General features: G+C 40.5%; 1 protein-coding gene across 1 annotated transcript in view; it reads left to right on the forward strand.

Annotated features, from left to right (window-relative positions):
- EP300 (E1A binding protein p300) overlaps positions 1 to 22773 on the forward strand; it is a 108766-nt gene that overhangs the window by 67701 nt on the left and 18292 nt on the right. Inside the window, exons 15-22 of the mRNA XM_007523412.3 lie at positions 138 to 317; positions 506 to 650; positions 4065 to 4183; positions 5046 to 5285; positions 6873 to 6961; positions 8870 to 8950; positions 14847 to 14903; positions 19748 to 19825. Of these exons, the coding sequence (XP_007523474.1) occupies positions 138 to 317; positions 506 to 650; positions 4065 to 4183; positions 5046 to 5285; positions 6873 to 6961; positions 8870 to 8950; positions 14847 to 14903; positions 19748 to 19825 (989 nt within the window). The remainder of the gene's footprint in view (positions 1 to 137; positions 318 to 505; positions 651 to 4064; positions 4184 to 5045; positions 5286 to 6872; positions 6962 to 8869; positions 8951 to 14846; positions 14904 to 19747; positions 19826 to 22773) is intronic.

The following is a 22773-nucleotide window of genomic DNA, read 5'->3' on the forward strand; positions in this document are numbered from 1 at the left end:
CAGCCTAATTTAATAGAGTAAATGAAAAACTTCAAAGAGATATAAGACACTAGCCTAGAGAGAGGTGGTTAATCATGTCATCTTATTATTTAGCTCAGATTTTCGCTATAAGTGACAAAATCTTTTTTTTCCCCTAGCTTTCCCAGCCAGCTGTAAGTATTGAAGGGCAGATCTCAAACCCACCATCTACTAGTAGCACAGAAGTGAATTCTCAGACCATTCCTGAAAAGCAGCCCTCACAGGAAATGAAAATAGAGGTGAAAATGGAAGTGGATCAACCAGAACCAGCAGATTCTCAGCCAGAGGATATTCCTGAGGTAAGGATAGGAGTAGTATTTTGGTTAGGACCTCAACCTAGGAGTCTGCTTTAAACATGTTTCGGGAAACTGTTTTGATAAACAGGTCTAATCTCATTGATACCATGTGAGAAATGGTCTATAAGTTGAATGATTGTATTTGCTTCTCAGTTGCATATGTTTGGAATACTGAGATTCCTACCTTTTAGACTAAAGCAGAAGATTGTAAAGTGGAACCTGCAGAAACAGAAGAAAGAAGCACTGAATTAAAAACTGAAATAAAAGAGGAGGAAGATCAGCCAAGTACTTCAGCTACCCAGTCCTCTCCAGCCCCAGGACAGTCGAAGAAGAAGAGTAAGTCTTAAGATGTGTTCTGGAAATATGGAGAAACCAAGAGTAGCATGGGCTCAGCCTCTTCATTCTCTCTTGCTCGAATATCTCTTATAAAATATGTAAGAAAGTCTTTTTTTAAATGTTCTTCATAAGATTTTTAAATGACATTAAAAGGATATTTTCATTTTAGAATAACAAAGCCAGAATGATACTCTGGTTCCTCCCTCCCTCTCTCATTAATAAATAAAATAGCTTTAAAAAACTAAAAATAAAAGGGGGACCGGGCGGTAATGCAGTGAGATAAGCACACGTGGCACAAAGCACAAGGACCAGCGTAAGGATCCTGGTTCGAGCCCCCACTCCCAACCTCTAGGGGATCGCTTCACAAGTGGTGAAGCAGGTCTGCAGGTGTCTATCTTTCTCTCCCATTCTGTCTCCCCCTCCTCTCTCCATTTCTCTCTGTCCTATCCACCAACAACGTCCTATCCAACAACAACAGATATAACAACAATAACAACCACAACAAGGGCAAAAAAAAAATGGGAAAAATGGCCTCCAGGAGCAGTGGATTCATAGTGCTGGCACCAAGTCCCAGCAATAACTCTAGTGGCAAAAATAATAATAATAATAATAGTCCCAGTTAAAGCCCCCAGTTCCCCACCTGCGGGGGAGGGGGGAGTGTCAAGCGGTGAAGCAGGTCTGCAGATGTCTTTCTTTCTCTCCTCTCTCTGTCTTCCCATCCTCTGGATTTCTCAGCCCAATCCAATGACAGCAATAACCACAATAATAATAATAAAACAAGGGCAACAAAGGGGAAAACTGGCCTCCCCAGCAGTGGATTCATGGTACAGGCACCCTGGAGGCAAAAAAAAAAAAAAAAAAGATTTATGGGGCTGCAAGACAACCCCACCCAGTAGACTACACACTTATTTGTACCTGAGGAACGGGTTCATTCCCCTGGCCCCATATGGAAGCAAAATGCATGACAAGTGCTATAATGTCTCTCTTTTTTTAATATATTTATTTTCCCTTTTGTTACCCTTTTTTTTTATTATTGTTATTGATGTCATTGTTAGTTAGGACAAAGAGAAATGGAGAGAGCAGGGGAAGACAGAGAGGGAGAGAGAAAGAGAGAAATCTGCAGACCTGCTTCACCGCCTATGAAGCGACTCCCCTGCAGGTGGGGAGCTGGGGGCTTGAACCGGGATCCTTAATGCCGGTCCTTGCACTTTGCACCACATGCACTTAACCCACTGTGCTACCACCTGACTCCTAGTATCTCTCTTTATCTTAAACTTACAAGGGGAAAAAGCAGGGGCTACTAGAAATCATAGAAACACACAGCACAGAGCTCTGGCATGGAAAAAATAAAAAAACAGTTGTGTATTTGAGATGTTATTTGTACTATGAAGAATCTTTGTTTTTCTTGAGAAACTTTGGTATTGTAATATTTCTTATTTCTCTGTTGATGAAGCAAGCACCAAATAAAAATTCAAAATAAATAAATAAAAATTCAAACCTGAATGACTTAATATAGCTTCATGAATAATAGTTTTAACATTCCATTTGGGATACATATGAAGATCTTGTTCTGCCTTTTGAGAAACATGGGAACAGCCCTTTTTTTTATTAGCATGTTTTTTATTAATATTCCCTTTTCTTATCCTTTTTTATTGCTGTAATTATTATTGTGGTTGTTACTGATGTTGTTGTTGCATAGGACAGAGATAAAGTGGAGAGAGATGGGGGAGAGAAAGATAGACACCTGCAGACCTGCTTTCACCGTCTGTTAAGCAACTCCCCTGCAGGTGGGGGTCAGGGGCTCGAACCGAGATCCTTATGCCGGTCCTTGCGCTTCGTGCCATGTGCACTTAACCCACTGCACTACCGCCTGAGGCACGGGAACAGCCGTTTAAGCATAATTTGGTCATATGAGACCATTATTCTGGACCTAGATAGCATGCTGCTTCATCATGTGTGTGGTTCATGTTTTAGCCCAAAGTCCACAACATTGAAGGAAGCGTCAGTGCTGTGTTGTCTTTTTTTTTTTTTTCCCTCCTCCAGAGTTATTGCTGGGCTCGGTGCCTGCACCATGAATCCACTGCTCCTGGAGGCCATTTTTTTCCCCTCTTTTGTTGCCCTTGTTGTAGCTTCGTTGTGGTTATTATTATTGCCCTTGTTGATGCAATTCGTTGTTGGATAGGACAGAGAGAAATGGAGAGAGGAGGGGAAGACAGAGAAGGGGAGAGAAAGATAGACACCTGCAGACCTGCTTCACCACCTGTGAAGTGACTCCCCTGCAGGTGGGGAGCCGGGGGCTCGAACTGGGATCCTTACGCCGGTTCCTGCACTTTGCGCCACATGTGCTTAACCCACTGCGCCACCGCCCAACCCCCAGTGCTGTGTTGTCTTTCTCATTTCTCTGTCTCTTTGCTTTTTCTGTCTCTAAGAAAAAATAATAATCTTAGTATTTACCATTATTTTTTTTTTATTTATTCCCTTTTGTTGCCCTTGTTGTTTTATTGTTGTAGTTACTGTTTTTATATAGGACAGAGAGAAATGGAGGCGGGGGGGGGGAGACAGAGAGGGGGAGAGAAAGATAGACACCTGTAGACCTGCTTCACTGCTTGTGAAGCAACTCCCCTGCAGGTGGGGAGCGGATGCTCAAACCGAATATTTACCATTATTATAGTGAATTATCTTTTTTTTTTCTGACCTCAAGAAACAGCAGACATTGAGGGTCTCTTCCCTATTGCAGGTTCTGATTCCTTTAGTGTTAGGACTGCACTGAGTGGGGCAGGTGTGGTGTACCTGGTTCAATGCACATGTTACCAGGTGCAAAGAACCTGATTCAGGCCCCACCCCCCAATTGCAGAGGGGCAGGCTTCACAAGAAGTGAAGCAATTACTACAAGTTTCTTTCTGCCTCTCTCCCTACCTTCCTCCTCTCCTTTCAAATTATCTTTGTCCTATCAAATAAAGGGAAACAGCCACCAGTTGTGCTGGAATCTCTGGGCAGGCACTAAGCCCCAGCAATAACCCTGGTGGATTTAATAAATAAATACTGCACTGAGTCATATTTCTAACTTAATAAATGCTGGCTGGCATCACAAATGGGGACTTCTATTCCAACTCACAGCGTCCCTTACTATAGCCATTATCTTTTGGAATTTTATTTGGACAAGGTCTCATAGCTTTTTGGAAGATTTGAGATTCTATTTCCACTTTCTTAAGACTAAATTTGACTGAAAAATTAACTCATGAATCAAAAAGGTAATTAGACATAATGTTTGCCCTAAGCAAATCAGGAATTAGAAGCAAGACATGCTTCCTTAATTTCCATGAGGACAGTGTAGCTAATTTTGTGATAATTTGTATAGCATATTTTTTGCTTTGTTTTCCGATTGATAACTTATTTTAAGTGTGTTCTTGCTAGTTTTCAAACCAGAAGAGTTACGACAGGCACTGATGCCAACATTGGAGGCACTTTACCGACAGGATCCAGAATCCATTCCTTTTCGTCAACCTGTGGACCCTGAATTTCTGGAAATCCCTGTAAGTACACTCCTGTTTTGTTTTAATTATTCATTTTATAAGCCACCTACTTCAAGAGTATCTACAATGCACTGGTTTTGTGTAGCCCTAAAATTGTGCATAGCCATCAACACACTTGGTACTGGATCATTTTTATCACCTAACCCTCCTCTACTCCCCACCCCCCAAAAAGCCATATGTATATAGGTAATTACCCCCACATATCTCTAAGCCTTAAGTAAACTCTAGCCTTCTGCTTTCTGCCTCCATGAATTTGTTAGCTCTGGGCATTTCATTAAATACAATGTATAGCTCTTTGTGAATAACTTTTATCACTTATCAGGCTTGTCCACAATGTGGTATGGACTCATGCTTCATTCCCTTTTATGGCCCAGTAATATTCTACTAAATGAATCATATGCCATATTTTCTTTAATCATTCAAACTAATAGACAGTGGTTATTTCACATTATCTATGGTGTTTATGGCTATTGAAGATGAATATTTGTATGGTGGGCCCATGTATTTCTCTTGGGTCATGTGGTTTTAATGTTTTATCATTTGAGTAATAGTATATCCTGACATAAAATATGGACTCAAATTAGCTTTATCTACTCTTAATATTACCTTTACACACTAGGTGGGGGTGGGGAGCAGAAATCATTTAGGAATTATTTTCTCCCTTTTATTTTACTCTGGTCCCTTAAATGTATCACTAAGTTCATCTATAGACCTCTGTTAGTACTGAAATGTTACAAGTAGTGAAATTCATGCCATAGTAAAGTATCAGTTGACCGTAGCCTGATGTCTGGAAAATTTGTAGTAACTTATCTTAAATAAACTGGGTCCTTTGTAAAATGTTTGATATCACTGGTCCTTCTAGGATTACTTTGATATTGTGAAAAGCCCTATGGATCTTTCTACCATCAAGAGGAAGTTAGACACTGGACAGTATCAGGAGCCTTGGCAATATGTGGATGACATTTGGCTTATGTTTAACAATGCCTGGTTATATAATCGGAAAGCCTCACGGGTATATAAATACTGCTCCAAGTTGTCTGAGGTCTTTGAACAAGAAATAGACCCAGTCATGCAAAGCCTTGGATATTGTTGTGGCAGAAAGGTAAGAGTTTTTTTTTTCACAGATAAATGCTTTAAAATAAATTACGGGAGTTGGGCGGTAGCACAGCGGCGCAAAGCAGAAGGACCGGCCTAAGGATCCCACTTCAAGTCCCCGGCTCCCCACCTGCAGGGGAAGTCGCTTCACAGGCAATGAAGCAGGTCTGCAGGTGTCTGTCTTTTTCTCTGTCTTCCCCTCCTCTCTCGATTTCTCTCTGTCCTATCCAACAACGATGATGTCAACAACAACAATAACTACAACAAAATAAGGGCAACAAAGGGGAAAACAAATAATAATAAAAAGTAAATAAATAAATGACAACAACTCAGTGGATAGCTTGCAAGACTTGTATGTGTCTGATGACACTCTAACCCTACCAGTTTGACCATTTATGACACCACATATGTGGGTGTGTTTCCATCTCTTCGCTTCTCCCTCATGTGAAACTGACTCACATAAAGTCAATATTTTAAAATTAAATGAACTAGAATTGTGAATTAATGATTGATAAGTAATAGATTGTAAGCTCATCTGGAGCAGGGGCTTGATTGTATTTGTCTGACGGTGCAAATAACATATTGCCTGGCATATACTACTTTAGCTATGCATTCCAATTCAGTTTGAGCTCACTTGATAACTAGTGCAGGATGTGACTACTATATCATACTATATACTACACTGAGAGTTGAGAACATGCACTGATAATTGATAATTTTTTTTTATTTTTGTACTGGACCTCACACAAGCCCCATAGCAAGATAAGTTTCTCACTTTAAAAATAAAAAGGTGGGAAGAAATAAAACATCACTCTACCCAACCAACCCCTTAATGACACCCTGTGGTGTTGGGTCCTTGCACATAGTATCTTACTACTATGCTTTATTGTCCCCAGGGTTATCTCTGGGGCTCATTGCCTACACTACAAATCCACTGCTCCTGAAGGTCACATTTTTTCCCATTTTTGTTGCCCTTGTTGTTATTGCTGTTTCTGGATAGGGCAGAGAGAAATTGAGAGAGGAGTGGAAGACAAAGGGGGAAAGAAAGACACCTGCAAACCTGCTTCACCACCTGTGAAGCGACCCACCTGCAGGTATGGAGCCAGGGGCTCTAAGATCCTTAATGCCAGTCCTTACACATCATGCTATGTACACTTAATATACTGCACTACCATCCATTCCCCTACTACTATGCTTCTAAAAGTTCTGTAAGGATCCGGATTCAAGCCCCCTCTCCCCACCTGTAGGGGGGGTCACTTCACAAGCGGTGAAGCAGGTCTGTGGGTCTATCTTTCTCTCCCACTCTCTTCCCTTCCTCTCTCTCAGTATCTCTCCTATCCAACAACAGTGAGAGCAACAACAACATGGGCAACAAAATGGAAAAAATAGCCTTCGGGAGCAGTAGGCACTAAGCCCCAGTGGTAACCCTGGAAAGAGGGGAAAAATTCTTTGTGAACTATCTTGGAAACTGAAATAGCTCATCATGAGTAACATAAATGTGAACTTGCTTCAATGACTTTTGTTTTTTATTTGCCAATGTAAGTACCGTAGTTTGTCCTTCAGACTTCTGTATAATAGATGGTTTATTTTGCAGTTGGAGTTCTCTCCACAGACACTCTGTTGCTATGGCAAACAGTTATGCACGATCCCTCGTGATGCCACTTACTACAGTTACCAGAACAGGTAAGCTTGACCTTGTGTGGACCATGGTCTGTGTGTCCGCGTGTCTAGGGTGTGCATGCGGATGGACCAACACACATACAATCATGGTTCTTGTGTAATATGCTTGAAAACAGCTGTATGGCACAAGTTCTGGTCTTCACACTGCTCTCTTCTTACAGAATGGTAACATTTTCCAGGAGACTAGCCTTGCATCATTTGTCTTTGTTCCCCTCCCTTTTTTTTTTTTTTTGAGAAGTTAAGTAACTCATGAGCTCATGGCAGGCTCCCACTATTTCTTATAGCTTGCCATAACCCAGGCAAAGCCAAAATTTTCAAACGAGTCTTTGTTGCCCATGAAATTTCCACTGTCTTGTGCAGAAATGGCCTAGAAAACTTTTTGCTTTTAAAGATTTATTTATGTGAGAGAGGAAAGAGAACCAGAGCATTACTCTTATATGTGCTATACCAGGGATTGAGCTCAAGACCTTTTGCTTGAGAATTCAGCACTTAATTCACTGTCACCCCCAGCCTGCAGCCAAATAAACTGTTTAGCTGAAAGATAAGCAGCTGTATCTTTTTTTTTAATGATTCCCTTTTGTAGTCTCTACTGTTGTCTTTGGAATTTATGAAAACAAAAATAAAAATAGAATATTTGCTTTAACTCTACTAAGCAAATTAAAAGGATCCTCTTGAAAAATAGCTTTTTAGGTAACAAACTGCTGGCTATAAAACATTGCATGTGACAGCAATGGGTTATTTCTATCATTGTTCATTTGTTCCTGTGTAAACATTAACTGTAATCATTAGTGAATGCAGTCTTACCCATGATTTATTTTCTATTTTCAGTAATCAGATTATAATACAGCTTCCTTGGGACGTTTATTTGGGGTTTGAGGCAGTAAAGGCAAGACTGTACAACAATATTCTTAGAAAAATCAACCCCAGGTGGTTGTTTTTTTTGTTTCTTTTTCACCTGAACTTGTGCACTACAGGTGGATTTCTAGCTTTGAAAGTCACAAACTTTTTGTTTTTATTTACAAAAAGTTAGGTGTTTTCTCTTTATGCTTTGTAATCATTAGAACCTAATTGTTTTGTTTTGTTTTTTGTTTTCTTATTGAAATCTAGGGAAAGAGATTCTAAAGTCATTTTAAGTTATAACCTCTGTTACTAAAATAAAAGTATAGCTAGAAAGAGATGTCTCATGCTACTGTTTTGACATACCTTTTATATCAGCTGATGACTACGATCATTATTTAGGTGTTTGTGCAGATTTTTCAATAAAAATCATTTTTTACTTATGATTTCCTTGGAACAAAAAAAAATCTTGCTTTTCAGTTTAAATTGTAGACAATTATTGTCTACTATAGCCATGTTGTGAGTTTTTGTTCTGGAAGAGGGAAGATGTATGTAACTGCTGTTTAAATAAAAACAGCAAAACTGTCCCTAGTATTTTTATCAGTGTTGTTCCTCATTTTGACTATTTACATTAAGAATACTAATTGCTAGGAAGAAAGGATATAGATATGTGTATGGAAAGCATCTTTGTTTTATTTGATGTAATCGTTGCTACTTGTGATCCCATTTGAGATACAATGCTAATCTGTGCTTTGCCTTGGCTTTCTGCTTTGTGTTGTCTTGTCTTGCTTTGTTTTTTGTTGTCCTGCAATCCCTCATTTCTTCGTTTGTTTTGTGTTTTTTTTTTCTCCCTCATGCTTGTCGTTGTCTGCACTTGGCTTTGATTGCAAAAACAAAAACCCAAACTGTGGGGCCCATAAATCTGCACCATTGAATGTCCTTGTCGCCGTTGATGACCTGCTCTCTGCTCCCGTCCCCCTCCTTGGCCTGCTGTGATTGGTGGCTTCGTTGCTTGGCTTGGGCTATGTTGTGTGAACGGAACAGTTCACCCCAGTATGGCCTTCTTGCCGACAGGTATCATTTCTGTGAGAAGTGTTTCAATGAAATCCAAGGGGAGAGCGTTTCTTTGGGGGATGACCCTTCCCAGCCACAAACGTAAGTAACTGCATTATTTTGGGGCACCCTATTTTTATTTCTCAGTTTATTAAGTGATTCTAAGTGGTCTTATTTAGATTATTTAGTTGATTTAAATTCTATAAAATATGCTAGCCACAGATAGCTATGTAATACAAACTTCTTATAACTAAATAAAACTTAAAAGTTTTCAAGTTGTATTAGCCATATTCCAGGTTTTCAGTAGATATTTGTGACTATTTCCCACCATATAAGAACATTTCCATCATGACGAGAGTTTTCTGTTAATGTTGATCAATATGTCAGCATTAGTAGTCATCTTAGATATACTTCTTTTGTTAGGAAATAATTGATGTCTCTCCTGAAAATGATAGAAGAACCTCATGTAGCTTTTTCACGAAAGTTAGTAATAGTGAAATTAAAATATCTGTTAATATAACAACATTAGAGCTTTAAGAGTTTGTTGGCATGGCTTGTTGGAAATTTGCATAGACATCTTCAGTCTCACAAGTTCTTGCTTGATAGGTATCAAGGAAAGTTTTTGAAAATTGAAAATTTTTCTTGATAATACTTCATTGCCAAATTTCAGATTTTGACACTTTTAGGAACAATGTAGTTTTATACTTTAATATTCATCAAATTTATATTTTTATATAACCTCTAATGAATGGAAGCAAGCTGTTACAGAACAGTAAGAAAATTGTGGGAGTCTGGTGGTAGGTAGTGCAGTGGGTTAAGCACACATGGCACAAAGCACAAGGACTGGCGTAAGGATCCTAGTTCGAGCCCCCGGCTCCCCACCTGCAGGGGAGTCGCTTCAGAGGCGGTGAAGCAGGTCTGCAGGTGTCTATCTTTCTCTCCCCCTCTGTCTTCCTGTCCTCTCTCCATTTCTCTCTGTCCTATCCAACAACGACATCAGTAACAACAATAATAACCACAACAACAAGGGCAACAAAAGGGAAAATAAATAAATTTTTTAAAGATTTTTTTAAAAATTGTTACTAGTAAAATTCAGACTTCTGAGAAAAAAGTTAATTTTTACAAATTGGATTTTTAAGTTTCTTTTCCATCACCACCGAAATGCACCAGTGGGATCAGGTGCTGGCACACTCAGCACACACATTACCATATTTAAGGCCTGAGTTCGTGTCCCTGGCCCACAGCTGCAGGAAGAAAGCTTCATGAGCAGTGGAGCCAGTGCTACAGATGCCTCACTTTCTCTCTTCTCTGTCTATCTAAAAAGGAAAAAAAGACCACCAAAAACTATAGGTTCATGATGCAAACCAAACCCTAGCAAAAACCTTGGTTGCAATTTAAAAGGGGGTTGGGGAAATGGCACTATGAATAAGGCTTTGCTTCCTCAAGCATGAGGTCCCATGATTAGTTCCTGGCATCAGTTGTGTCAGAGTGGTACTCTGATTCTCTGTATCTCTTTCATAAATAAATCTTAAGGTGGGGGGGAGCTGACAGAAAAGAGAAAAATACAATAGAATGGGGTCTGATGCCTGTCTGGAAAGTAGTCCTTCCCATCTCCCACCACCATCCTCATTAAATGTAAGAGGGAGATATCTCTCTCTCTCTCTCTCTCCCTCTCCCTCCCTCTCTCTCTCTCTCTCTCTCTCTCTCGTGTGTGTGTGTGAGATTTAATAATGATCAACAAGATTGTGGGATAAGAGGAATACAGTTCCCACCACCAAGAGTTCTGTATGCCATCCCCTCCACTGGAAGGTTTTCCTATTCTTTATCCCTCTGGGAGTATGGACAAAAGATTTCTATGGGGCACAGAGGTTGGGAGTTCTGGCTGCTGTAGTTGCTTCTCCACTGGACATGAGTGTTGACACGTCAGTCCATACCCCCAGCCTGTTTCTATCTTTTCCTAGTAGGGTAGGGGTCTGGGGAGGTGGGGCTCCAGGACATATTGGTAAGGTTGTCTGTCCCAGGAAGTCAGGTTGGCATCATGGTAGTAGCATCTGCAACTTGATGGCTGAAAAGCATTAATATGTAAAGCAAATAAATTGTTTAATAATCAGGAACCTAAAGGTAAGAGTATAGCAGATGAGATTTGGGGTCTTCATGTTGGGAGAAGCTAGGAAGTCTATTTTAGGTATATTCCAAAGGGCCCGTGACTTTACTAATTTTTTTACCTGGGCCCGAGAGCTAACATGCAGATGTGCTGAAAGTATTTTCTGGGGAGATGGTGTCAGAGTTGGGAGTAGAACTAGAAAGCTGGATCATGGCAGAGAGTAGCTCCCAAATATGGGAAAAGTCAGGGAAATTTTCTGATCCTTGCCTAAATTAGAGAAGTCCCCAATAGTTGTATTTCTGGATTCATGAAAGGAAGAGAGCCTTATAATTACTATTGTTGAGTGAATTAGCATACATTCTAAACCTTTGGACATTTATTTCTTTGACTTTATAGAATACAGAGAATGTTTAAATCTATTTCTTTTTTTTAATTTTATTTATTTTCCCTTTTGTTGCCCTTGTTGCTGTTGTTATTATTGTTGTAGTTATTATTGTTGTTGTTATTGATGTCGTCGTTGTTAGATAGGACAGAGAGAAATGGAGAGAGGAGGGGAAGACGGGGAGAGAAAGATAGACACCTACAGACCTGCTTCACCATCTGTGAAGTGATTCCCCTGCAGGTGGGGAGCCGGGGGCTCAAACCGGGATTCTTATGCTGGTCCCTTAAATCTATTTCTATAACAGGCTCCCAGATTCTGCCACAAGACTCGTGTTCAGAACTCACTTTAAGTAGCAAAGGTTTTTTTTTTTTTTTTTTTTGCACATGGATCCCTAGGCTATGGCTAGTAAAAACAGTTAAAATGTAGGTGTTCCCTCATTTTTGTGAAGAGGAATCACAGTTGGGCACCCTCAGGTGGTATTTGTGGGTATGAGCAGTGTTAACCAGTATTGTAGATTTCAAGATGAGAGACAATAAGTTTTTTAAAACAAATACTAGTTTACACTCTTTTGAATAACTTGAAATATATATCCTTAATATTGAATTTTGTACTTACATAAGAAACTAATTAGACTCCTTAAAAAATTGGTTTTACCAGTGTTTTCTTTTTATAAATAAAAAAAAATTTTAATGAGATTTACTTTAAATAGTCGTCTAACTCCCTCTATACAGAACAGCTTTAGAGCTAAACATAGAACCATTAAATTACAGCAGCCTGGAAGAAAGTGGCAGTGGATGGACCTTCAAATAGGAATTGGGTCCCTGACATCTAATGTGCTAAAGTGATACTTGCATGTCTCTCATTAATAAATCTCATAAGTTTGAGCCCAGCCCATACTACATTAAAAGAAGCTTCAGAGCTGTGGTTTCTTTCCTTTCTGTCTCTGAGAAAGTCAGCTCAGAGCAATGAAGCCCTATAACCAATAAATAGATCTTTTTTTTTTTTTTAAGAAAGATTAGGCCTCCAGCTCCCCACCTGCAGGGTGGTTGCTTCAAAAGTGTTGCAGCAGATAATCTACCTTTCTCTTCTCCTCTCTTATCTTCTCCTTTACTTTCAATTTCTCTCTGTCCTATCCAATAAAAAATGGGGAAAAAGGTAGCCAGGCGGTAGCACAGTGGGTTAAGCTCAGGTGGCACAAAGCGCAAGGACTAGTGTAAGATCCTGGTTTGAGCCCCCGGCTCCCCACCTGCAGGGGAGTCACTTTACAAGCAGTGAAGCAGGTCTGCAGGTGTCTGTCTTTCTCTCCCCCTCTCTGTCTTCCCCTCCTCTCTCCATTTTTCTCTGTCCTATCCAACAACAATGACATCAATAATAACTACAAGGGCAACAAAAGGGAATAAATAAATAAACATTTTAATTTAAAAAAAGGGGAGGGGAAATGGCTGCCAGGAGCAGTGGATTTGTAGTGCAGGCACCAAGCCCCAGCGATAACCTTGGAGGCAAAAAAAAAAAGCATTAGGGAGCTGGGCAGTGGTGCGCCCAGTGAGTATACATGTTACCAGGTTCAAGCCCCCAATTGCAACCTACAGTATGGGTAGCTTCACAAGCAATGAAGCAGTGCTGCTGAAGTTTTTTTTTAAAAAGCCTCTATCCCTTCTCTCTCAATTTCCATCTCTATGTTACTATTGTTGTCAGTACTATTATTGGATAGAAACAAGAGAAATTGAGAGGGGAGGAGGAGATAGGAAAAGGGACAGAGAGACACCTGCAGTCCTGCTTCACCACTCATGAAGCTTCCCCCCCGCATGTGGGGCCTGGGGGTTCAAACATGCGTCCTTGCGCCCTATAATGTGTGTGCTTAACCAGGTGTTTCACCATCTGGCCCCTCAATTTCCATATCTATCCCGAAATGAAACATTAAACTATAAACGTTTATCTAGGGGGCCAGGTGGTAGCACAGTGGATTAAGTGCACGTGGCGCAAAGTGCAAGGACCAGTGCAAGGATCCCGGTTGGAGACCCCCCCCCCATCTGCAGGGGGGTCGATTCACAGGCGGGGACGCAGGTCTACAGGTGTCTGTCTTTCTCTCCAACTCTCTGTCTTCCCCTCTTCTCTTGATTTCTCTATCCAATAACAACAATAAAAATTTTTTTTAAAAAAGCAACGGTAAACAATAATAAAAAAGAATAAGTGGCCTCCAGTAGCAGAGGATTCATAGTGCAGCCACTGAGCCCCAGCACTAACCCTGGAGGCAAAATAAAAAAAAGTATATCTAACATGAGAAATGGTTGGCAGTGATGGAAAAAAGATACAGAATGAACTCATGTCTCTAGTTCTTCCTGGGTTCATGTGATTTCCATGTCCTATAGGGAGAAATAGATAAATAGATTTGTTGTAAGGTTCTTTTAAAAAATGAAAGATTCCTTTATGGTAATGTGCATTTTGCATAAGCCAAGGCTATATTTGTTTCATATGTTCTCAGTATGTTATTAAAAGATGTAACTGGGGAGGTCAAGCGGGTTAAGTGCATGTGGCGTGAAGCACAAGGACTGGCTCAAGGATCCCTGTTCGAGCCCCCAACTCCCCACCTACATAGGTGGGGGTCACTTCACAAGAGGTGAAGCAGGTCTGCAGGTATCTTTCTCTCCCTTCTCCCTGCCTTCCTTCCTCTCTCAATTTCTCTCTGTCCTATCCAACAACATCAATGGCAACAAGGGCAACAAAATGGAATGTGCAAGGACCCAGGTTCAAGCCCCTAGTCCCCACCTGCAGAGGGAAAGCTTTGCGAATGGTAAAGCAAGATTGCAGGTGTGTCTTTCTGTCTCTTTCCCTCTCTGTCTCTCCCTTCTGCTTGATTTATGACTGTCTCTATCCAATAAGTAAATAAAGATAGTAAAAAAAAAAAAAGAAAAATATATTTTAAAAAAAGATGTAACTGGGAGTCAGGCGGTAGCACAGCGGGTTAAGCTCACAAGGACTAACAAAAGCACGCAAAGCACAAGGACCAGCGTAAGGATCCCAGTTTGAGCCCCTGGCTCCCCACCTGCAAGGGGGGGTCGATTCGCAAGCAGTGAAGCAGGTCTGCAGGTGTCTTACATTTCTCTTCCCGTCTGTCTTCCCCACCTCTCTCCATTTCTTTCTGTCCTATCCAACAACAATGGCATCAATAACAATAATAATAATAACCACAACATGATTTTAAAAAAGGGGGGCAACAAAAGGGGGGAATAGCCTCCAGGAGCAGTGGATTCGCGGTGCAGGCACCGAGCCGCAGAGATAACCCTGGAAGCAAAAAAAAAAAAAAGGGAAAGCTTCCAATAGAAGGGTGGCATGGAAAACTCTGGTGGTGGGAATTGTACCTATTTGTCATTCATAATTAAATCAGTAAAAAAGGTAAAAATAAAAGATGTAGCTATAGAATGAGACTTGCTGTATTGGCATTAGAGCTGGGTCAGATTGCTTATCTTTATATATTCGCGCGTTTCTTACTGTTGTCCCTCTTTTCTCCTTAGTACAATAAATAAAGAACAGTTTTCCAAGAGAAAAAATGACACACTGGATCCTGAACTGTAAGTAGTTCCCCTTTTTAAATAATTCGTTCACTTTGATCTTCCTCCTCCTTTCATTTTCTTGGCTTGCACAGTCTAAATAAATCTATATAACATAGATGGTATATTTGAAAGCAAGTCTACCCTACAGTTAATTTTTATTTACGTTTCACAACTCAGCCTGGCATTTTGTTTAATAGACCCACCAAGGCTACCTCTGCTTGGTGCCATGTAATCCATCCATCCATGTTGCATTTTTCTTTAAATTTTCTTTTCAGTGATTTAATAGTAGTTTACAAGACCGTAAGATGATAGATGTTTTACACAGCACCCGCCACCACAGTTCTGTGCTCTCCCCTCCACCTCTCCCCAGCTCTCCCTCACTCCCAAAGATGAACATTTTAGTTTTCACAAAGTCTTAGCAAGAGTTTGACTACTTTTTTTTTCTTTTTAACAAGCTTGTGCTTCAGTTCTTTATACTGTGCATATGAATAAAACCATCTGGTAGTTGTCTTTCAAAGAAACATAAGTCATGTGATAACAGATATAAACTATAGCAGCAAGAATCCTAGAACACAAATATCAAATTAAAGAACCTCAAGGTATTATATATGATAGCATGAGGGAAAAAATTATTAAAAAGTAGTAGACAGAAAATGGCATCACGTAAAAAAGAAGACTGTATACATGTAAATGTGTTAAAAGTACTGTACATATGTGTATATATATATACATATATATATATACACACAGAATGATCTTTTCTTAATATTTATTTATTTTCCTTTTTGTTGCCCTTGTTTTTTGCTGTTGTAGTTATTATTATTATTGATGTCATCATTGTTAGGACGGAGAGAAATGGAGAGAGGAGGGGAAGACAGAGAGGGGGAGAGAAAGACACCTGCAGACCTGTTTCACCACCTGTGAAGCGACTCCCCACCCTGGGGCTTGAATGGGAATACTTAAGTATGCCCTTGTGCTTTTGCCTCCAGGGTTATTGCTGGAGCTCAGTGCCTGCAGCATGAATTCACTGTTCCTAGAGGCCATTCCCCGCCCCTTTTGTTGCCCTTGTTGTAGCCTTGTTGTGGTTATTATTGCTGTTGATGTTGTCGTTGTTGGATAGAACAGAGAGAAATGATGAGAGGAGGGGAAGACATGGGGAGAGAAAGATAAGACACCTGCAGACCTGCTTCACCCATCTGTGAAGCGACTCCCCTGCATGTGGGGAGCCGGGGTCTCGAACCGGGGTCCTTACACTGGTCCTTGGGCTTTGCGCCATGTGCGCTTAACCTGCTGCGCTACTTCCTGGATCCCTTTTAAAACTATTCTTGTCTCACTATTCTTTGCTTAAGCATCCTCTGTCCATATCTTCTTCCCTTTTCATGCTTTAAAGTCATCTCATGATTCTTTGGCTTGTCTTTCTAGGTCTGTTTTGTTGTGTATCTTGTTGAGAGTTGAATGTTCCTTCTTGTTTCCTTTTCTGTGGCTTGCCTCTCAGTAACTCTTGCAAGGCAGGCCTGGTAATGGCAAACTAGTTTTTGTTTGTTCTGGTACTGTTTTTGATTGCTCCTTCATATTTGAATAGTAGTCAGTCTTGGAGGGTAAAGTATGCATGTCTGGTAGTTGTTTTTTTTTTAATATTTTATTTATTAATGAGAAAGGAGGAGAGATATATAAAGGCATCATTCTGGTACATGTGCTGCTGGGGATTGAACTCAGGACCTCATGCTTGAGAGTCCAATGCATTATCCACTGCACCACCTCCCACACGGTAGTTGTTTTTTAAAACCTAAATATATCACTTCATTCTCTTCTATCCTTCATTGTTCCTACCCAAAAATATGACTCAAGTCTGACTATGCTGTCTTTATAAATCACATTCTTCTTTTCCATAGCAGCTTGTAAAAGTTTTTCTTTGTTCTTGACTTTTGATAGTTTCAAATGATGTGTCTTGGTGTAGGGGTGTATTTCCACTTTGAATTGGGGTTTCTTTCTGCTTCTAGAAGATTCACATCCTGACTTTATGCCAAGTTAGTTTTCTGGATTATAGTCTCAGAAAGTTTTCTGTTACTTCTTTGAATATAATTTCTGTTTCCTTTTTCTCTCCTGAGACCCCTATAATTCTGATTTGCTTTTCTAATGGAGTCTTCAATCTCTTGAAGAGTTGCCTCATTTTTCCTAAGCCTTTTTTTCTCCTCCTGCTTTGAAGTCTAAGGGTGTGGCCAGCTTGTCTTCTGTTTCTGATGTTCTCTCTTCTCCATGGGTTAAGTCCACTTCCTTGACTTGCTACTTGAAACTGGAATGCATTCAAAGTGTCCTTCATACCCTATAACTCTTGATTTCAAGTTTTAAATTTTCCTATCAAGTGAATATTTTAGATTATTGACTTCTTTCTTAATCCATTTCTCTATAATTAATTGAGAACTTTGTATTTCATCTAGTTCCCTGACAATATATGTCCTAAATTCTTTGTCTAGTAAATCTTCTGGATATGCATCATTCAGTTTCTAGTCCTCGTCTTAGTTCTGCAGAGCCATCATTTTCCTACTTTGGCCACAGGTGGTACTGGAATCTGCTTTGTATGAGTTGCAGAGGGAAGGGAGGAGCTTTGAAGAAGTGACATAATATGGTGCCTGATGTCCTTTAAACAGAGCCCTAGGGAGTCGGGCGGTAGCACAGTGGGTTAAGCACATGTGGCGCAAAGCACAAGGACCGGCCTAAGAATCCCAGTTCGAGCCCCCAGCTCCCTACCTGCAGGGGAGTCGCTTCACAAGCGGTGAAGCAGGTCTGCAGGTGTCTATCTTTCCCCCTCTTTATCTTCCCCTCCTCTCTCCATTTTTCTCTGTCCTATCCAACAATGATGACATCAATAACAATAATAACTGCAACAAAACAAGGGCAACAAAAGGAAATAAATAAATAAATATTTAAAAATAAATAAATAGTTTTTTAAAAGAGCCCTAGTCTGGCGTTACGTGGGGAGAAATGCCAGGCCTTCTCTTCCAGAACTAGTTCCTAAAAGTAGGAATCTGCTGTGAGTCAACGACTTTTCTTGCCTGCAGGGTAGTTTGACCCTGATCACTAGGGTCAGTGGCTGCTGGGACACCTTAAGAGTTTGATGCCATAAGGATACATTGTTCAGTTCCAGGGTTTCTCTGATTCTCTGGGGTTTTCTCAGAAGCTTGTGGCTTCTATAGCTCTAAACAAGTACCTAGCTCCTTTATTTAGGCCATGTGGTCCCTTCCATGTGCTTCCATGCAGACCCTTGAAATCTGCCCATAGATTTGACACACATCTGCCACCTTTCTCCTTGAGTCCTTTTCTCCCTCACCTATTCCCACTGTCCATACACAATCACCACCCTTCAGATAGTGATACTTTTCTCTTGACCAGAAATCCCAGCTCTTCTCTGATGAAATTTGGTGATTAATTTTGTTGTAATAATTGTTTCTGGTGGAAGAGCCAACTTTTATTGACTAAATATAGCTCCACTCTGGAAGTCCTCATCCTCTGCATTGAAAGTGTAGTGTGTGTGTGTGTGGGGGGGGGGGGGGTGACCCCATGCTCTAGGCATTTCTAGAGTTAACAGGATGTTATCAGACTCATTTCGAGGTTAAAATAATTCTCTCACTTGTTATTTGTTCACCAGTTATGTATCAGTTTTTAAGTCTTTGGTATGAACTTCATTGCTTTTGAAATTTGATCCACCACTAAAAATGTTTTTAAAACTAAAAGGAGGTGGTCTGAGAGGTGGCACAGTGATAAAGCTTTTGGACTCTCAAGCATGAGGTCCTGAGTTCGATCCCCGGCAGCACATGTGCCAGAGTGATGTCTGGTTCTTTCTCCTACTTTCTCATTAATAAATAAAATCTTAAAAAAAAAAAAAACTAAAAGGAGGGAGTCAGGCGGTAGCGCAGCGGGTTAAGCACACGTTGCACAAAGTGCAAGGACCGGCGTAAGGATCCCAGTCCAAGCCCCCAGCTCCCCACCTGCAAGGGAGCCGCTTTACAAGTGGTGAAGCAGGTCTGCAGGTGTCTATCTTTCTCTCCCCATCTCTGTCTTCCCCTCCTCTCTCCATGTCTCCCTGTCCTGTCCAACAACAAGGATATCAATAATAACTACAACAATAAAACAAGGGCAACAAAAGGGAATAAATATTTAAAAAACTAAAAGAACAAAAATGGGACAGGAAGATATCACAGAGGGTAGAGTACAGGAGTTTCATACAAAAGGTCCTAGGTTCTGGTTAAAAACTGCGTGTGGGGTGGAGGATGAGGGAGATAGCAGAATGGTTATGAAAAGAGAGACACTCATGCCTGAGGCTTCGAGGTCCCAGGATTAATCCCCTCAGTGTCATCATAAGCTAGAGGTGAGCAGTGCTCTGGTTTAAAAAAAAAAATGTGTGGGGGTCTGACGGTAGCATAGCGGGTTATGCACATGTAGCACAAAGCACAAGGACCACCTTAAGGATCTGGGTTCAAGCCCCTGCTTCCCACCTGCAGGGAGGAGGGTTGCTTCACAGGTGGTGAAGCAGGTCTGCAGGTGTCTTATCTTCTCTCCCCCTCTGTCCTCCCCTCTCAATTTCTCTCTGTCCTATCTAACAACAATATTAACAACAACAATAATAATAACTACAATGATAAAACAAGGGCAACAAAAGGGGAAAAGTAGCCTCCAGGAGCAGTGTACTCGTCGTGCAGGCACCAATCCCCAGCAATAACCCTAGAGACAGAAAAATTATGTGTGTGTTAAGTTTAGATATGATCATGGCCTTCTTTAGAATTGTCTGAAACTGGAAACTATTGGCAAGTTCTACTGGTTAAAGGTTTGAATTTAATCTTGAATTTCTGACTTTGTGTTTTTAGGTTTGTTGAATGTACAGAGTGTGGAAGGAAGATGCATCAGATATGTGTTCTTCATCATGAAATCATCTGGCCGACTGGGTGAGTGTAAATCACTATATATTCTACCTACCCCCACACAGTTTTCATAATCTTCATAGTCAGAAATGCTAGAACTAAAGAGATAGTTCACCTGGCAGTGGAATGCATTGTCATATGAACAGTCCAATTTTTAGCTCCAGCACTACATAGGAGGTGATATGGTGTCTCTCCTCTCTCTTTTTCTCTACTTGAATGATTGAAAGAGCCACTCAAAAAGGTGAAATTAGACATGCTTGAGTTGAGGCCCCAGCTCTACACACACAACAAAAAAGTAAGAAAATTTAAATATTGGAATGAGAGATCTACAAAGAGAAAAGAGCACTGCTCAGCTCTGGCTTATAGTGGTGTTAGGGATTGAACCTGGGACCTTAGAGCCTCAGGCATGCAAGTCTTCTGCAGTTCCATTATGCTGTCTACCCAACCCCAAAAGTAAACACTTTTTTAAAAATTCCTCAGTAGCAATAAAATCTTTAGCAGTTGGGAACTGGCACAGAGGTTGTATAGATGCAGTTAAAATGCTTCTTTTTGTTAAATAGTGCACTAGAGAGGCTGGGTGGTAGCACACCTGCTTGAATGTAAGTTACAGTGTGCAAGGGACTCAGTTGAAGCCTCCTAGTCCTCACCCGCAGAGGGAAAGCTTTGCAAGTGGTGAAGCGTTGTTGCAGGTGTCTGTCTCTCTCCCTATCACACCCTTTCCTCTCAATTTCTGGCTGGCTATCTCCCATAAATAAAGATAACTAAATACTGCACTAGAAAAATTAGTCAAACTGTAACAGCCTGATAGGTGGCACAGAGGATAAAATGATGGACTCTCAAGCATGAGCTCTCAAATTCACATATACTAGATTGAAGTTCTAGTCCCGTTCCCCACCCCCACCCCTTGCATTTATAAATAAATGAATCTTTAAAAGGAAGGAAGTAGCGGAAAGCAAGGTGTATGCTTCTTCTACATCTGAGAAAGTGTCATAACTGTGAATGTTACACTGCTTGGGATCTTATCTAAGCAAGGAGGGTAGCAATAAATTACATGGCTATGATAGTAAGCTACATGGCCATTAGCTCACAAATGACAGATTTTAATAAGACTGATTATTCTCCACATCTTTATCAAAGCTGTAAATTATCAATGACTGATAATGTGTCACTTTTTAAATTTTTTTTCATGAGAGTGGGAGGGAAAGAGAGACCAAAGGATTAAGCTCTGGCATAGGGGGGTGCTGGGGATTGAATTTGGTGTTTCTGGAGGTCTGGTATGCTATTTCCCTGACCCTTCTTATACTGATGGTTGATGTTGGTTTGGACATCACAGGAAAGATGAGGCTAGTCACCTGTTTCCATTAGGGTCAAGAACATAGGTCAGTGATGGCATCCTTCCCATGTACAGGGGCTTGAGTTCAGGCCTTAGCACCAAATCTTTAGAAATTTGAACTAATTGATCTTTATATGTATCTTTTTAGTGCATTCCTTAAATACTTAGTGGTTATGAACACATTAGGAGGGTAGGGGTAGATAGCATAATAATATGCAAAGAGACTCGTGCCTGAGGCTCAGAAATCCCAGGTTAAATCCCCTTGCACCACCATAAGCCAGAGCTGAGCAGTGTTCTGTTGGGGGGGGGGGTGGCTTTCAGGTTTTGGTAGTTTTGAATAAAGCCGTTAAAAAGCAAACAACAGCAAGGAAAAATAAAACAGGGAGACTGAGTGACTCTTGCAACTTGAGATTAGTGACCTAGTTGATGAGTACTAATGTAAATTCACTTTTAAGTCTGTAGGTACTCATTTGGATTATTTTTGTTTTTTTAATATTTTATTTTAATGAAAGACCAGAACACTGTTCACCTCTGGGTTGAGCATAGGACCTTGGAGCCTTGGGGCATGATTTATTTATTTTATTTTTATTATTATTATTTTTAATAACCATTATGCTATCTCCCATCAGCACAGTTTAACATTCCTGCAATATTATACAGCTTTTCATGTGGTTTAAAAACAAACAAGAAAACTACCCACTTTTAATCTGTACTTTTGTGTTGCATCTAGTTGAACACACATGTTCAAGGACCCTGGTTCGAGCCCCCAATTCCCACCTCCAGGGGGAAAACTTTGCAAGTGGTGAAGCAGTGCTTGCTGCATGTGTATCTCTGTCTCTCTCCCTTTCTTTCACCCCCTTCCCTCTCAGTTTTTGACTAACTATCCAATAAGTATCACAATCTGTACTTTTTTCATTATTTTTACCAGAGCACTACTCAGTTATGGGGTATGGCTATGCAGGCAGTTGGGCCTGGAATCCAGGAGCATATAACCAGTATGCTATCTCACTGACCTGTTACCTTTATTTCTTCATTTCTACATTTTTGCCTTTCAGTTAGGTTACTTTCTTCAGTTTTTAATTATTTCAAGTCTTTGTGTGTTGGTTATAGTTTTTGATATTTAGAAATATTTCTTTTTTTAATATGTATTTATTTCCTTTTGTTGCCCCTGTAGTTTTTTTATTTTTCATTATTATTTATTTTCCCTTTTGTTGCCCTTGTTGTTGTTATTATTGCTGTTGTTATTGATGTCATTGTTGTTGGATAATAGGACAGAGAGAAATGGAGAGAGGAAGGGAAGACAAAGATGGGCAGAGAAAGACAAGACACCTGCAGACCTGTTTCACCGCCTGTGAAGCGGCTCCCCTGCAGGTGGGGAGCCGGGGGCTCAAACATGGATCCTTAAACTGGTCCTTGCACTTTGTGCCACCTGAGCTTAATCCGCTGCGCTACCGCCTGACTCCCAGAAATATTTCTAGGCCTGGGAGATAGTATAGCACACCAGCTTGCATAGCTGAGGCCCCAGAGATCCCAGGTTTAACCCTTGACAAAAATGAGTAATGTGATGGACTCTCATTAAAATAAGTGAATATTGGTTTGAAAAGATAGGTCATACTGTGATACCCACTAACTAGGTTTT

The sequence above is a fragment of the Erinaceus europaeus genome, chromosome 4 (assembly GCF_950295315.1).
Source record: "Erinaceus europaeus chromosome 4, mEriEur2.1, whole genome shotgun sequence".
NCBI classification, from domain to species: Eukaryota; Metazoa; Chordata; class Mammalia; order Eulipotyphla; family Erinaceidae; genus Erinaceus; species Erinaceus europaeus.